The sequence below is a fragment of the Thunnus albacares genome, chromosome 16 (genome assembly GCF_914725855.1).
Source record: "Thunnus albacares chromosome 16, fThuAlb1.1, whole genome shotgun sequence".
NCBI lineage: Eukaryota > Metazoa > Chordata > Actinopteri > Scombriformes > Scombridae > Thunnus > Thunnus albacares.
In genome coordinates, this window is record NC_058121.1 from 4,052,062 (window position 1) to 4,066,951 (window position 14,890).

At 42.4% G+C, this 14,890-nt stretch overlaps 3 protein-coding genes across 4 annotated transcripts in view; 1 reads left to right on the forward strand and 2 right to left on the reverse strand.

Moving 5' to 3' along the window:
- rev3l (REV3 like, DNA directed polymerase zeta catalytic subunit) overlaps positions 1-2,130 on the forward strand; it is a 77,434-nt gene extending 75,304 nt beyond the window's left edge. For both annotated transcript variants that reach the window (XM_044377219.1, XM_044377220.1), the window contains exons 31-32: positions 4-219; positions 764-2,130. In XM_044377219.1, coding sequence (XP_044233154.1) covers positions 4-219; positions 764-904 — 357 coding nt within the window. In that variant the 3' untranslated portion in view covers positions 905-2,130. The remainder of the gene's footprint in view (positions 1-3; positions 220-763) is intronic.
- A 109-nt stretch (positions 2,131-2,239) lies between these two features.
- mfsd4b (major facilitator superfamily domain containing 4B) lies at positions 2,240-8,099 on the reverse strand. The gene is made up of 4 exons (XM_044377236.1): positions 7,553-8,099; positions 5,919-6,087; positions 5,675-5,791; positions 2,240-4,201 (listed from the first exon to the last, which is right to left on the reverse strand). The coding sequence occupies exons 1-4, from the start codon at positions 7,982-7,984 to the stop codon at positions 2,886-2,888; spliced, it is 2,034 nt and encodes a 677-aa protein (XP_044233171.1). The 5' UTR covers positions 7,985-8,099; the 3' UTR covers positions 2,240-2,885.
- Positions 8,100-10,662: 2,563 nt separating this feature from the next.
- The window catches only part of slc16a10 (solute carrier family 16 member 10), a 38,592-nt gene continuing 34,364 nt past the window's right edge, over positions 10,663-14,890 (reverse strand). Inside the window, exon 6 of the mRNA XM_044377246.1 lies at positions 10,663-14,788. Within this exon, the coding sequence (XP_044233181.1) occupies positions 14,559-14,788 (230 nt within the window). The 3' untranslated portion in view covers positions 10,663-14,558. The remainder of the gene's footprint in view (positions 14,789-14,890) is intronic.

Genomic DNA, 14,890 nt, shown 5'->3' on the forward strand with positions numbered 1-14,890 from the left:
CAGATCCAGAAGGCTTCCTGCTCTGCAGCAGTGGGTGGAGAGGAAGTGGGGAGGAAGGGAACCATTTCCCAGTACTTTACCACGCTTCACTGCCCCGTGTGTGACGAGCTGACCCAGCTGGGCGTGTGCTCGCGATGCCGCGCCGAGCCGCAGCGCGTTGCTGTCACACTCTACCAGGACATGAGGCAGTGGGAGAGTCAGCAAGACCAGCTGCTGAAGGTGAGAGAGCACGCTTGTATTTACTTTAAACAATCTCTCTCTTCAAAATAAATACATGCATGTAAGGCTGGGCGAGGTAAGAAAACAAAATTTCAGTAACTTATTTTAAAAATTTATGTGATGATAACAGTAAAATCATTTCCTCAGAATAAGATTCCACTGACAGTTATGCTCTATATGCAAGATTTCATAGGAAAAAGTCTGAATTTTGAGAATTTGGGCATCAGCTGCTTTCTTGATATTTGAGAGGTTAAAGCAGAAAAATCTCCCCTTTCATTCTTAAATCAGTGAAGAGCATGTATATAAGAATATTGTGAAAGCACAGAAATCAACACCATGCTGGTGGGAAGTCACCCTCCTGCCTGTCAGTGGTCAGAGAGCCAGATATTCAGTATCTGTCCTACTTGTGCAATATTTTTGTAACAATATTTTTTTTTTTCATGGTTGAGTATTTATAGACCTTTGAACCAGTCAGCACGGCTTGTTTTTAGAGTTATAGAGATAAAAGCAACAGAAGTGTGATTTGACTCTTGTGTGTCTCCAGATCTGTAGGAACTGCAGTGGCTGTGCAGAGCGGCAGGTTCCCTGTGTGTCCCTGGACTGTCCCGTTCTCTACAAGCTGTCCCGTGTCAACAGACAGCTCTCCAAGGCCCCCTACCTCCGACAGCTGCTGGAGCAGTTCTGATTGGCTCCTGACATGGGAGCTCCCCCCCCTTGATTTGGTGCTAATCGCTGCCCCTCCCCTCCCCTCCCCCCGCCCCCCCCTTTCCCATCTCAGTGTTTGATTGTCCATTCGGTTGAAATTGTTTAAATGGTGCTTCGATTGAACCCTGTTGGGTTTTCATTCTGTCTTGTAATTGTTATTTGTTATACAAGTATTTCTCTGCGTGTGCAGACTCGTCTGGTTTGGGCCTCCTGTGAGGAGGCGGTGTGGGGGGAGGGAGTGTGCCCCCCCCCCTCCATCCCCTCGGCTTGTGTTTGTCTTGTTTGCTGCCATCTCCATTAGCTGCTATGGGCTGAGTGAGGCTGGTGTCAGTGGTGACACAGCTACAGACCTGCCTGTCATGGAACTACGTGCAGTCCAATCAAGGATGAATTGTATCTTGTATGCGCTGTAGCAGTTTGAAGTCCTTGGTTTTTAAGGAGCTCCTTATAAATGTCAAGACAAAACTACATTCAAACCACTAATTGACTTTTCTTCATTTTTATATCAACTGCAGTCTGTTGTAAATAGTTCCTGTATAGCTCCATCTATAATCTCACTGTGCATTAGTATCAAACAAACTTAAGCTCCGGCCATGAATGCAATCAAATCATTTTTTTTTTTATGCATTCTGTTGAAGGGTGCCATTTTTCATGTTTCTTTTAACCTTGATTGTATTGATGTCCATTTAGGCAGATTTGACACCTCATACTCTTATCTACAGAGTGTGAGAACTGGAATCAATTTCAGTTTTTTTTTTTAAAAAAAAAAAATCTGGGACTGTTGCAATACTGTATTTTGATAATTTATGTCATGAAGAGTCTATTATTTCCTTGTGCATTTATGGTTTTGTGTACGTTTCCAATTCTTGGTGCAAAAACCTGTCATCAAATCACGTCAAGATCCAATCTTCAATTCCCCGTACAGCCGTACACAGGATCTGTGTATTTGTATAAATGTAAAAAAATGATAATGAAGGAGGTGTTTTTTTTGTTTGTTTTTAATGGACATTACTGTGGGTGGAACTTTGAGATTGATATAATAAAAAGTCAATGTATTAAAATGCCTTCTTTCAATGATTGTATTTAAAAATTCAAAAGATGACTCGCTGTCAACAGGTGATTTTTTTTTTTTTTTTAGAGAACCACAAGCCACATGACGTTACAGTACATGACATACAAACAGATCAACAATCAGGTCTAGTGCAACAAAAAAAACCACTTCATTCACATCATCACACACGTTTTCTGCTGTAAAGTCACTAATAGTGCAAAATGAAAGAACATCTGTAAAGATCAGTTTGGCGGCAGGGTGGTGTGATGATGATGATGAAGAGGGTGAATGTCTCCCCGTCAACAAACATCCACTCTGCTCAAGCGTCCTCGAGCAAGGCACTGAATTCCTACCAGCCCTGGGACTTCTGTCACACTACCTACCCTGACCTTTGACCTCACTGTGGAGGGAATCGGGACAACATTAGAAAATCAGCTTTCATTATTTCAAACATTCCGTAGTACAGCACATAGTTCAAAACTCATCCTTCATCATCAATGAGGGCTCCAAAAGCTTTAAAAGATGCTGATTGTGCAAAACCTTCAGTGGACATGTAGGAGGTTTAGAAGCTGCACGTTTCAGTCAGTAGCCAGTGTTGCGTTCACTGCACAGTAAATCATCTGAACTGTACATAAATGGAGCGCCCAGGTAGTAACCACAGCGTCCCTGCTTTGATTCCAGCCACGGACCTTTGTTGCATGTCTCATCTCTCTCTCCCCTTGTTTCCTGTCTGCCTCTTCGCTGCCCACTGTCCAATAAAAGCAAAAATGCCCCAAAAAAATAATCTTAAAAAAAAGAAAAAAAACTGTACATAAATGTTAAAGATTTCAGGTTCTGGACAACAAATCAGCACAGACATGTTGAGTTCAGTGAGAGATCAACAGCACTTATGGGGTCACAGGAGGAGGTTTCAGTCTCTCTTCTCTCTCTCCAGAGAGAGCAGCAGTTTGCGTCTGGGGGAGTCTCCGACCAGGGAGATGGTGTCTGAGAACGAGGCTCCACCTGCAGGCTCGGTGCTCTGGGTGTTAGAGGGGGAAGAGGCACCCATCAGACCGGTGACGTCAGGAGGAGAGGAGGCTTTGCTGGGCGAGCTGATAAGACTGGCTGTGTCGTCCATCTCAATGACCTCAAAGTCTGCGTCGTTCCACTGATCGGCCTCGTTCTCCTCCTCGTCCTCCTCCTCCTCGTCGTTGGCTCCTGAATCCAGCAGCGCCTGGCGGTATTCGCTGTCGTCAGCGTTAGGTCGGCCCCTGACGCGGGGCTTCCTGCTCTGGCCGCTGGGGGCTGATGCCAGCTTGTACATGACGGGGAAGAGGATGGAGGTGAAGGTGGCGGTGATGAGCGACAGGTACATCAGCAGGGGGTGATCCTGGAACTTCCCGTGCAGGAAGCCTAGAAGGGCGGGCAGCACCATCTCGCCCAGCGCTGCTCCCACCACGAAGACGGCCGCCGTGTGGCCCGTCACCGTGGTGTACTGCTCCACCCAGGAGATACCGCTGGGGAAGGTGGTGGCCATGGACGCCCCGTAGAGGCCCGTGCAAACCCACAGCGCCACCTTCTCCCGGCTGAAGAGGCAGAGAAGCAGAGAGGACACAGTGGAGCCCACCAGGCTGAGCAGGATCATGGTGCCCGGGTACATGCAGGCAGCAAAGAAGATGGCCAGCCCCCTGCAGGCAGCAAATGCTGCCCAGAACAAAGAGTTCAGCCCGGCTGCCTGGGACTGATCCATCTGTGCGTAGTCCTTGGCGAAGGTGAAGATGAAGGAGCCATATGCTACCTCGGCGCCTACATAGGCAAAGAAGAAGAAGAAGAGAAGGACAACAAGAGCCATGTGATGTTTGGCCACCAGGGGCTTTCCTGCCGCCGTACGGGCTTTTTCACGTGACGTGCTGCTGCGAGAGGAAAGCATGAAGAAGAGGATAGAGATGAGGAAGACGAAGGAGCCGATCACAATGTAGGCCCACATGGATTTGAGGGTGCTGCTCCTGCTGTGGACATAGTGGAAGATGGTGTGAGCGTCGGGGGATTTGGTAAGTTGTTCCGGGGTGAGACGAGGCGTTGCGTTGGTCGGTACGACTCCTGGGCTGCTGGTGTTCACGTCGGGTCCGAACAGCAGCTTGGCTATGATGGGAGACACGAAGGCCCCGGCTGCAAAGCTGAAGTGCAGAGCCTGCATGTGAGGTCCAGCCTGCTCGCCCCACGTGTTCAGTATGAGGACGTTCCCACCTGACGGAGAGAAGAGAAAAACACATTCATTACAACCGCTGTAGTATTTCCTAACAGTTTAAAAGTACAGAGATCAGCAGATATCAGGTGTAAAATGTTTAATTATTGATACACACACATTAGTCATTTGTACCTTTAAATGATTAACTTGTGCACAGCTGAAATAAAAAGCATTATACAGCAGCATGTGTGCACCAGCAGCAAAAGCTGGTCAGCAGAGGTCACTATTAGCAGTTAGTGAACAGCATAAAAACACACAACAATGCAATAACATTAAGGATGACATCATTATGGGTTAGGGTTGATGTCAGCATCATTATACCTCAGCATAAGTAAAAAGGTGAGGTTTGATGGTGCAGTTCACACCCTGCTCATGTTCTACTAGTGAGTTAAAGTGTTAACGTTGATGCAAAGTAATCAACGATGAAGGCTGTTCCTCTTCTCTTATTTCTGCCCTTCACTGAAGTGTTTTACCGGACTGACACGCCCCCCTTTACTGGAAATCTGTTTATGTTTGGATGCTGCTCTGACACCACATCACATCACCACCGCAGGGACAAATAAAAAGAACCAACTCAAATTACAACTAGTTTGATGTGAGATTTATATTCCCAGTCCCTCTAAACATTTGGGCAAATACATCATTTGTCCAATTTTTTATTTATTTTTTATTGGTGTATTGGGTGTTTTTCAAGCAGTTTAAAGAGAAAATATACAGAGAGAAAAGACAAAAGCATCAAAGTGACTACAGAGCCGTAAAAGCCGACTGACAGCTGATCCAGCTGTGCCGCCGTCATGGGAAACAGATGTCACTTCATATGATGGTTCAGAGGACTTCTAATTTCTCTAAAATCGTGTTTCTTCATTTCCTCTCTCGTGTTTTGGGCCTTTAAGTCATTTTAGAGTGTGAATTATCAATGAGAGGAAGCTAATTATTCATTTGCTGTGCACAAATGATAAAAACTGTTGCCATTGACACCTGTGAGGATTAATAGAACAGTTATATCGTACATCTACACTCTATCTGCTGACTCGATAGGCAGTTTCATCTTAATGCAACGGCCCGCTCACTAATCCAGCTGTCATCTTTGCTTATCTAACTCCACCAGTCTTACAAATAGTTTAATCAGAAAACTTCCTTTTCTGGCCAACTATGCTTTTAAAGCACTTCTGATCAGCGTCATGACCCGGCCTTTTATCTTCATTTTATCTGCTCAGGCTAAGCTACAATGGCTGGCCCCACTGGCTTGATAGGCAACTTAATCTGAATGCCACGCCCACTCCTTTATCCTCCCACCTTCACTGCGTAACTGGTTCCACTGGTTTGACCAATAGCTACTGATCAGCAGCCTCTCTGGTGTGAGAAACTTTCCTTCACCTTCAATCTCCTTTGACCTCAAATAAAGGAACATTCTGAATTCAACAGGCTAATACTGCACCACTAGCTTGATGCTCTCAGAAGTGTTGTCTTACCTGTATCCAGAACACCCATAGAGATCCCAATGCTGGACATGAGCCCTGTGAGGAGCAGAGCCTGCTTGCAGAAAGGGATAGCACACATTCCAAACGCTGTGACCAGCATTGAAAATCCTGTAGGGAGACATCATCAGAGAGAAACGACTGGATTTTAGTTGACAAAGTGTCAAAGTGTGGTTACAACAGCTTAGAGGATACATGACAGCTACGGAGCAGGTTCTACTCGTTGGTGAAGGGTTACCTAGCAGAATATGGGGGTTCATGCAGTCAAAGAGAACGCCTCCTAAGAGGGAGCCGCCGATGTAGCCTGCAGAACGACCGACAAAGATGTAGGAGATGTTGCTGATGTTCTTCTTCACGTTCACAGCCAGGTCCTCAAATGTAGGGCCAAGAACTGAGATGCTCATCCCCTAGAAAAACAAGAGATCATTCACGATGGGAGGATAACATTTGTAACAGGAGACAATACCGCATATGTGATCGACCCATGGAAATCATTACATATGATCAATCCGTGATGTTTGGAGCATCGCAGGACTTATTTAAATGTTTTTCCGTCCACCTGCGCTCCCTCAAACTCCCTCTTCAAATACCTACACTGACCACGCTGCCTAACCTTGCTGTAACTTACTTATGCAGGTGCAGAGTGGCAGCGACAGCATGTTAAATGCAACATGTCTTGCATGGCTGCACTGCATTCTGGTCCATTGAGGCAGAGAAAGTGGCTTCTCTGCCTCTTGTATGATGAGTTTATCCTTGTATAAACACTGAACGTCAGCGCACAACGGAGGCTTTGACTGACTGACGCTTAAGTCTGACTTTTACAGTCAATGTTATACTGCTGGAATATGTATCAAACTGTGTTGTAAATGTGTCAAAGTGACATTTAGTCAAGTTTTGCCTTCTTACAGAAAAAAAGAGAAAAAATTGGAAGCAGGTTTTTTCGCTGAAGAATGAATGAAGCCTGTGTGTTTCACATTTTTTCCCAATGCAAATAAATGTTACAGTCACAGAAGTGAGTGAGCAGCCTCTCAGGTGTGTGCAGATGGGTTTCAGTAATCTGATGCAGATTACATGGTTGAAGAGCACGTTTTACAAGTATGTGGATCCTGTCTATGCGGGATACTGCAACGTTCACTGTCAGTAATGTGCAGAACGTGCACATTACAACAAGCCTATTGTTGATTGATAACTTGACTCTAAAGGTGTCTTAGACCAACTTGTTGAGTATATACATGAATATTTGACATCAGACAGTAAGGAGAGGTTATTCACGTGGGTCAAGAAGATTCTTTGGAAACAAGTTAACGGTTATTATCTAGACAGGAAGGCTGCAGTTCTCCAGAGTCTCTGAAGCAACAGCAGACTGAGAGGGAGTTTAAACTTTTGGCAAAGAAAGGGTTGATGAAAGCCAATCTTAAGTTGCATGTTGTATGATTCTTCTGTTTTTGTCTTTGTCTGTTGGTTAGTTAGTTTGTTATTGCATCTGTCTGACTGGAACATCTGCATCCCTCTTTCCTCTTAGAGGACCACAATGGAAATAAGCTTTTAGCTTTATCGTATTTCTATCCTCGATAATGTAATTATATGTGAGGTCTGAGTGACTGCAGTCCTGCATGTACTTGTATTATTATCAAATCAATCTATCTACTCTGCTTGCTTTCCTCGTTTACCCACATTTTAATCTCTGTAAGGCTGCGTGTAAACAGGTGTATGTTAATGTATATTATGAACGAAAGAAATATCTCAACCTAGCTTGTTTATAACTGTCTGAGCCGCCACACACATGTCGGTTAGTGGAAAGGCCTGTCTACACCCGGTAGGGACATTTTTACAGCACATTTTCTTTAAATCTCATGTCGCTCCTTCAGTTACCAAGCCGAGGAAGGATGCACAGAGAGCCAGAGTGACCATCCAGCGGCCGCAGCTTCCTCCGCCGACCACTTCCACCCGGTCGTCGCATCCCGGCTTCGTCGCCCTCTTGGCCGCCTTCAGCGCACTCTTCAGCCCTCGGCCGGTGTCCTTCCTCTTGTCAAACAAGGTGTCCTCCTCCTGGTCGTCGTTGTCGTCGTCGTCGTCCTCCATGCTGGCGAAACGGACGTGCTTCTTTTTCACCACTGTGTGTCGTGCGGCGGAAGAAGACATACCTGTCAGTTTATGAATTAGTGACTCCGACTGCTGCTGGCGGTGATGGCGCGCTGTCAGAGTGCCGTTAACGGGCCGAAGAAACAGCGACAGACAGCTGATAGTGATGTAATTACGCACTTTCCGTTTCTCCGCTTCCTGTTTAGAGGTTTCCCTGCGCATAAAGTGTTAAGATGAAGTCACTCATCGTGAACACAACCGGACGGTTGAGTGAGTGACAGCTGGAGTCGCTCCGTATGTCAACAGCGACTGTATGGCTGGATGTTTGCAAAGATCGTCTATTGAGAAAAAGGCTCACTCGGTGTGTTAAAGGACCAATGTGTACGATTTAGTGGCATCTAGCGGTGAGGTTGCAGATTGCAACCAAGCAGGTGGCTCAAGGTCTGGAAAGTGAAGCCAATGCGGAGGTGTCTTAAACCGCCATTCATTCTAATGGCCAGCAGGGGGCGACTCCACTGGCTGCTAAAAGAAATCAGATTGTATAGAAATCTACTTACTCACTTGATTTATTACCTCAGTAAACACTCTCTGAATGAGTTTATGGTCTCAATCACTAGTTTCATGACTTCAGCATGATGTTTATTTTGTAAAATATGGCCCCATTAAAAGTAAAATAGACAATAAAGCAGCGTATGCTTTAAGGTGTGGTTACCTTGTGATTGACAAGTCGCTACCGTAGTGACAATGTTGATGACATAACGTAACTCATTCTAAGGTAACGAAAACACAACAATTGTTATTTTCAGGTGATTATACACTAACTAAAACACACTTATGAATATTAGATTGAATTTCTGTCAAGTTCGTTCCACTAGATGCCACTAAATTCTACACATGTGACCTTTAAAGTGAACCACCCTCCGAATGGACACAGGATAGTATTCCGTTCAACTTGGTGGCTGGACAATATCCAAAATCATTTTTATCGGAACCAGCCATAAACTGCAGTTATTACTCACTCTTTGCTTGTTGGACTGCATATTTTTCCATTTTCAACCACTGTTTGCAGCTTTCATTGAGCATTTTACACATCTTATTCCTATGATAGGCTGACAAACATAACTCCACTTGTCTAGCCCTGACCTAAGGAAATAAAACCTCATTTACCACATAGACTACAGACCAGTATCAGTAATTTCAGGTCAGATAATTTCGACTAGTTAATAATAAATAATAATACATTTAATTTGTACTTTGTACTTTTCATTCATAGTGAAACTCAAAGTCCTAATGAACCTGAGACAATTTTAACTAAACAATAACAGGAGGCCACGTCCCACAAGCTTCCCCATTCATGTCAATGGCGAAATACACACACACTGACACTGACAGCTTATCAGATGGTCGTTGGTCGTTCTTAGTTTCCTGAATTTACATCTGAGTAAGACCTCTTCACATGTTCCTCCTCTCTGATTCAGCTGACGCGTTAAAAATGACAGAAGGGTTTGTCGGCAGACCTACACGACACGCCCACTTTACTACATGACACCCCCCACCTGATTTTATTAACCTAACGGCATGTTACACGACAGCCCCCCCTGACCCAAACCATCTCACTGCTCGTGCTTTAATCTAACCATGTGGGTGTGTCGTGTAGATACTGGGGGTCCGCAGATAAACCTATTTGAAAAATGATGTGTGCTACGTCAGACTTTCATTGGTGGAGATGCTGACCTCTAGTGTCAGGTCTAATGTTACAATGTTTATCTCATCATGTCATGTCTCACCATTACACGAGGACTTTTACTATATTGGGATTGGTAGCATTTAATATCAGATATGTTTATTAGAACCTGTTTGCTTACTGGTACTTATGACATTTGACTGGCTATAAGTCTAAAAATTCACTATTACATTCTGTCTGAAACACTCACATTTGAACTATTCACATTTTTTGTCAAAAAGGGAGTTTTAACTTAGTGGGCATTCATATTTTTTCACAATAAATATTGTGGCTTTTGTGTTACAACAGTATTATGTTATTACTAACATTAATAACTATTAAAATGAGCAGTGAGTATTATTAACAGTAACATTAAACAGGTTATCTCTGTGGCAGCCCTGGAGTCCCCTTGTACGTCCACATGTAGGGCATCCATTACCTCCTAGGCTGCCACATACACTGAAAATATTTGTCCCCCCAGGGAGCACTAGCTCTGCTGCTCACAAATCCTGCTTCCTTCAGTAAAAAGGGCAACCATAACTCTAGTAAAACCTAATAAAGCATGTACATGACAGAGCTGTGGCTGGTACATACTGTAGCATGGGAATGATCCCCGGGAGAGCCAAAACTCAGGGAACAAAAGTCCCTTAAACCCAAATAAGGACCCAAACATCATGAAAGTATCTGCAGCAAACGAACCATAAATTTCACAGTTGATTCATCAGTGAGACTGTGTGAGGACGTGGCAGTTAAAGGTTTTACATGTTTGAGGAAGTCAAATCTCTTGTTTGCATTTATGTTGCGTTCTACTGTACCTGCCCTTAGCTGACAGCACGCTGACAGCAATATCCTGAGCTGCTGTTTGTCATCACTTAAGTAAACTGAACAGACTGCAGAGATAAGGCCTGTTTGCCACAGAAGAGTTAACCTCTAAAACCCTATAAAATCATCTGTGTGTATATATATATACACACACAGTTCCAGTCAAAAGGTTGGACACACTTTCCCATTCTCTTGAATGACAAAGTGTGTCCAAACTTTTGACTGGTACTGTATGTGTATATGTTATATAGTCACAGGAGTTAGTGCTTGTGTGTCATAAATTAAAGGCTGGTGCTCTGGTGACACTGTGGTGCCAGAGACACAGATGTGGACAGAAAAATTAGGAGAAAGTCACTGAAAATTTAAACATCTTTTTTTTTACTGTCTCAGAAATGATGAAATCTGATTGTTTACATAGCGTTACATTGCATACACTGTAGTTTACTGCACTTCCTGCAGCAGATAGGATATATAGCAAACTGATATTTTAAGTAGAAAACACTTAGTGTGACTCATGAGATATGAATTATCAATCACATGCAACACAGAGCAAACGATACAAATCAAAACTCAGCATTAGGGAGATGGAAAACTAAGACAAAAATTATGCAAAAAAAAATGTAAATAAGATGAAAGTAGCAAAGATGTAGTTTTACATAAGATGTATCTGTATTTGCAGCTAACACTAAGTGCATACATGTATACAGATATTCTTAATATAAGTGGTTAGATGTGATGTGAGAGATTCAAAATTAAAACAGCAAATAAGCTATAAAATGCTATAAACATCAGGGCAGACAAAGCCTCCAAACATGGAGCAGGAAGCTCATGTACCACAATAAGTGTCTGAAGACACAGTTAAGACAGAAAACACTGTATGTAAAGTCAAGTTAATTTTATAAAGCAGTTTGTCTAAACAATTGGTCTAAAGTCATTATTAGATAAGAATACATTGTAAAAATGCAATTTTTTCAAATTGTCTCTTTGGATGGTGCAGATTATTTCAAGAAGCAGATATGAAGCAATAACTAAATTAAATTAGTGAGTGAAAATGATGATTGAGTATAATAAAACATTTAAATGTGTGTATGGCGAAGAGATTTACAATAAAAACTCAGAGGTACAAATTAAGTAATTTCTTGAACAAGAAGTTACTTGAGGCTCTCATTGGTGAATAGCAGTATAATGGTAGGAAAAACAATCTAAAAAAAAAACTAAAGTCAGTTATAAGCAGTCACTCTTGCCATGGAAATGCTGGGCTTAAATTGAGAGGCAATGGATGTTAAGTAGTCATAATAAAAATATATATATTTAAAGACGTTAAAAGATGTAAACGCTGCAGAGGTTTCTCACACTTGTTGGGTAAAAAAAAAGGCATTTCTGGTTCTGAGCAAAAGAGCAAAACTTTGGACAGCTAGATCATTTTCTAAGACTCTGCAGTTTATTCGCATTTCTCTCGCAGACACACTGCTCAAACATGAACACTGCCTCTGATGTAGGAACAGACATGACAGGGTAGTCCAGATGAGGGCAGAGCTCTACTTTTTCACAACATCTGAGGTAGAGTGTGTCACAGGTCTGCAGAGGAAAAATCATTGACCCACAGCAGTTCAATGTTTGAGAGAAAGATGTCTGCGTGTTGTCACAGGGATTGTGCAGTTGAAATCTTTCACTGCCAGAGCAGCAGGTCTGAGTTTTATATAAAAAGCAGTCTGTCACTGTCTACGGTGATGGACTGATGAGGGACTTACTAACGTATTCAGATGGTTCACTTACACTACCTGTAGGCTTAAGGGAGGCATATGACAGCAAGCAGACAAGATGAACACACTTCATTTCAGCACATTTGGTCTTCAGTGAATGAAATCAAGACTTTAGGCAAATGCCCATGAATTACAGCATGACATTCTCCACAAAACAAAAAAATAAATACAATATGAAAACGTTAAACAAACACCTTTCTACTGAAGGTTAATGAACTGGGCACAGAGTTAATGATTGACTTGACTTAACTTGACCTACGGTCACATAGTCAATGATTAGTCAAACTAATGTCCTCAGCTTCATTTCAAATAGAGGAGACTTAGTCTCAAATGATAAGATACTGTAGGTAAATGTGTAATAGCCTGTTATTACTTTTCTATTATGTGGTGAGAAAGTACATGTGTGCCAGTGTTTAGTATTTTTTTTGGTCCTTTTAAAGAGATCATCCATCCAAGCAGATGATCTGTGGTTGACATGGTGACGGTTGTTTTATGACCTGGACCTCGTCAGTTACTGGGCAAACTTTCTTTATATACGAGGAGGAAACTCAGATTATTCCACTTTAACCAGAGTCATCAACACATGGTAAATTCATGTTGTACAATGAAAGCGTATTCCGAAATTGTTGGACCAAAATACAGAGGAAAAAGAACAAATTTAAAAACTCACTACTGTTTGTTGTTAAAAGAAATACTGCTTAATGTCAATACTACTGTCAGTTACTAATGTACACAAACACAATGTTAATATGTTCCTTATCAATCAATATCTAGGTTCATAGTTGAAAACAGGTGTACTCATGCTGGCTAAATGATGGTGTTAAAGGAATAGTTTAACATTTTGGGAAATATGCTCACAAGACTCCAGGAAGATATTAGACCTGGCCAAGAAATTGGTAGCCACAAACCCCCCCACCCCCTCCCCAAAGTGTCTTTGTTTTTTCTTTTTTAAACGAGATACAAAGCGTTGGTTAACAAGCTTCAGAGGTGCTGGTAGTGCAATTGTGTTATCTTCGGATAGGTGTTTCCAGCCTTTATGCTAAGCTAAATTAACCAGCTGCTAGCTGTAGCCTTGTATTTAACGGACAGATGTGAGCGTGTCTTCTCATTTAAGTGACTAAGCTTTTTTCCAAAAATGTTGAACTATTCCTTTAAAGATATTAATATGAAACACTGACAAGGCTTCAAAGCATGAATCAGTCACAGTACGGTCAGGGCTAGACTAAACCTCTACTGATCATCTCTCCCACTATGTGAATTTTGCATATATTAGTAATAATTAATAATAAGTTTGTGGTGATTTGATTAACCACAGTTTTACTTAAGAATATACACCATGTAAGCTCAATGTAAACTGAAATAATAAAGACCTTAAATTTAGAAATTTAACTGAGGGCCCCTCTCCATGACAGGACCTCAAGATTATGTAATAATGCAGGTGTCCTTTAAAGGTCCCTACACTTTCAGTTTATATTGTACGTTAGTGGCGTACACAGTTATACCAAACAAATATGCAATTAATTACCACAAGCTGATTGCGACATGGTGAAACTGGGTCCTCAGGGCCCAGTTGGTAATCCAGCCTTGAGCGCAGTCCGCTGTAAAAAGATCAGATTTCCTGGATGCATCCTGGGGACAGAGCTGCTGGTCTTGAGATGATGTCGTCATTGTGCTTAAAGCTTCTTCCTTTGAAGTGTCTGAGCACCTTTACAGATCAGATGATCCCAGAGGTTCATAACGAATATTTATAATGACCTCCTGAACTCAGAGCATTTCTCTGAAGTGATACTATATGTCCCTTTAAAACACTATCAACAGATATCCCCAGATTTACATTTTTGCCATGTTTTAAGACTGTTTTAACAGAAGAATCCTGTCTGAGGGTAAACTGGGGACAACGATAAAGATGGCAGGTTTCCATAGAGATCTTTAGCAGACCAGTTTGCTTTGCACTGACGCAAAACAAAGATGTTGATGTAGGCTAAATCAGGTTATGTTCCCACACAACTGTTTTCATTTCCTGTATAATCCAATATGTGTTCTTTGTCTAAATCTAAAATATATGGTAGTGTTGAAAATTGATTGTAAATAATAATGTTTGTCCATCTTTGGAAGTGACACAAGCTAAAGATTGTGAATGTGCAGCTTTCACACTGTATCCATATTAAGTACAGCATGTCTTCTTTCCCTTGTGACAAATATGAAATGTACATTTTCATTTTAAACTTCAAGTTTGCCTGCTGTGCTGTAAGATTAGTTCAGTCTAATTTCAACAATCTAATGCATAGTTCTTCAGGATCACATTCATCTTAAACTGTACTTCAGCCTGTCACTGTATCTGATATGTTTCATCACTTTGGCATTTTCCGACATTCTTTTACTGAAGGCAGTCATTACAATCTTGGCTATTCACACACATACTGTATCTCCATGCTGCTGGTCAGCAGTCTCAGTCTGACCCCGTGTGTCAGTTTGTTCAGCGGGGCACTTAGAGGACAGACTCTCCAGTTTTGCACGGTGCGTCTACTGGAGACTTCTCAAGCTCTATCATCTTCTGGGTGACGTCCTGTTCCTTGCTGAGGGCCTCCTCTTTCTCTCTCCTCTTGCGCCTGGCCTCCACCCAGGGAATCAGACACAGCACGGCTCCTCCGACAATCGGGGGTATACCTGCCAGGTAGAAGGCTACGTCGTAGCTGCCCAGTCTGTCCCTCAGGAAGCCTACAACCAGAGAGAGAGAAACATTATAGGGGCAGTAAGTGTGTTTTTGTGTGGCAGAGACTGATGATGTTACTGTAATTCCAGAAGGGGACAAAGGTAGAT

What these genes read in the sequence shown, in the direction of transcription:
- mfsd4b (XM_044377236.1), bottom strand. Translation starts at nt 7,984, where the DNA reads ATGCGCAGGGAAACCTCTAAACAGGAAGCGGAGAAACGGAAAGTGCGT. An exon ending in GTGCATCCTTCCTCGGCTTG is followed by an intron (nt 6,088 to 7,552) that starts GTAACTGAAGGA and finishes TTGTTTTTCTAG; the next exon opens with GGGATGAGCATCTCAGTTCT. An exon ending in TATGGGTGTTCTGGATACAG is followed by an intron (nt 4,202 to 5,674) that starts GTAAGACAACAC and finishes TCTCTCCGTCAG; the next exon opens with GTGGGAACGTCCTCATACTG.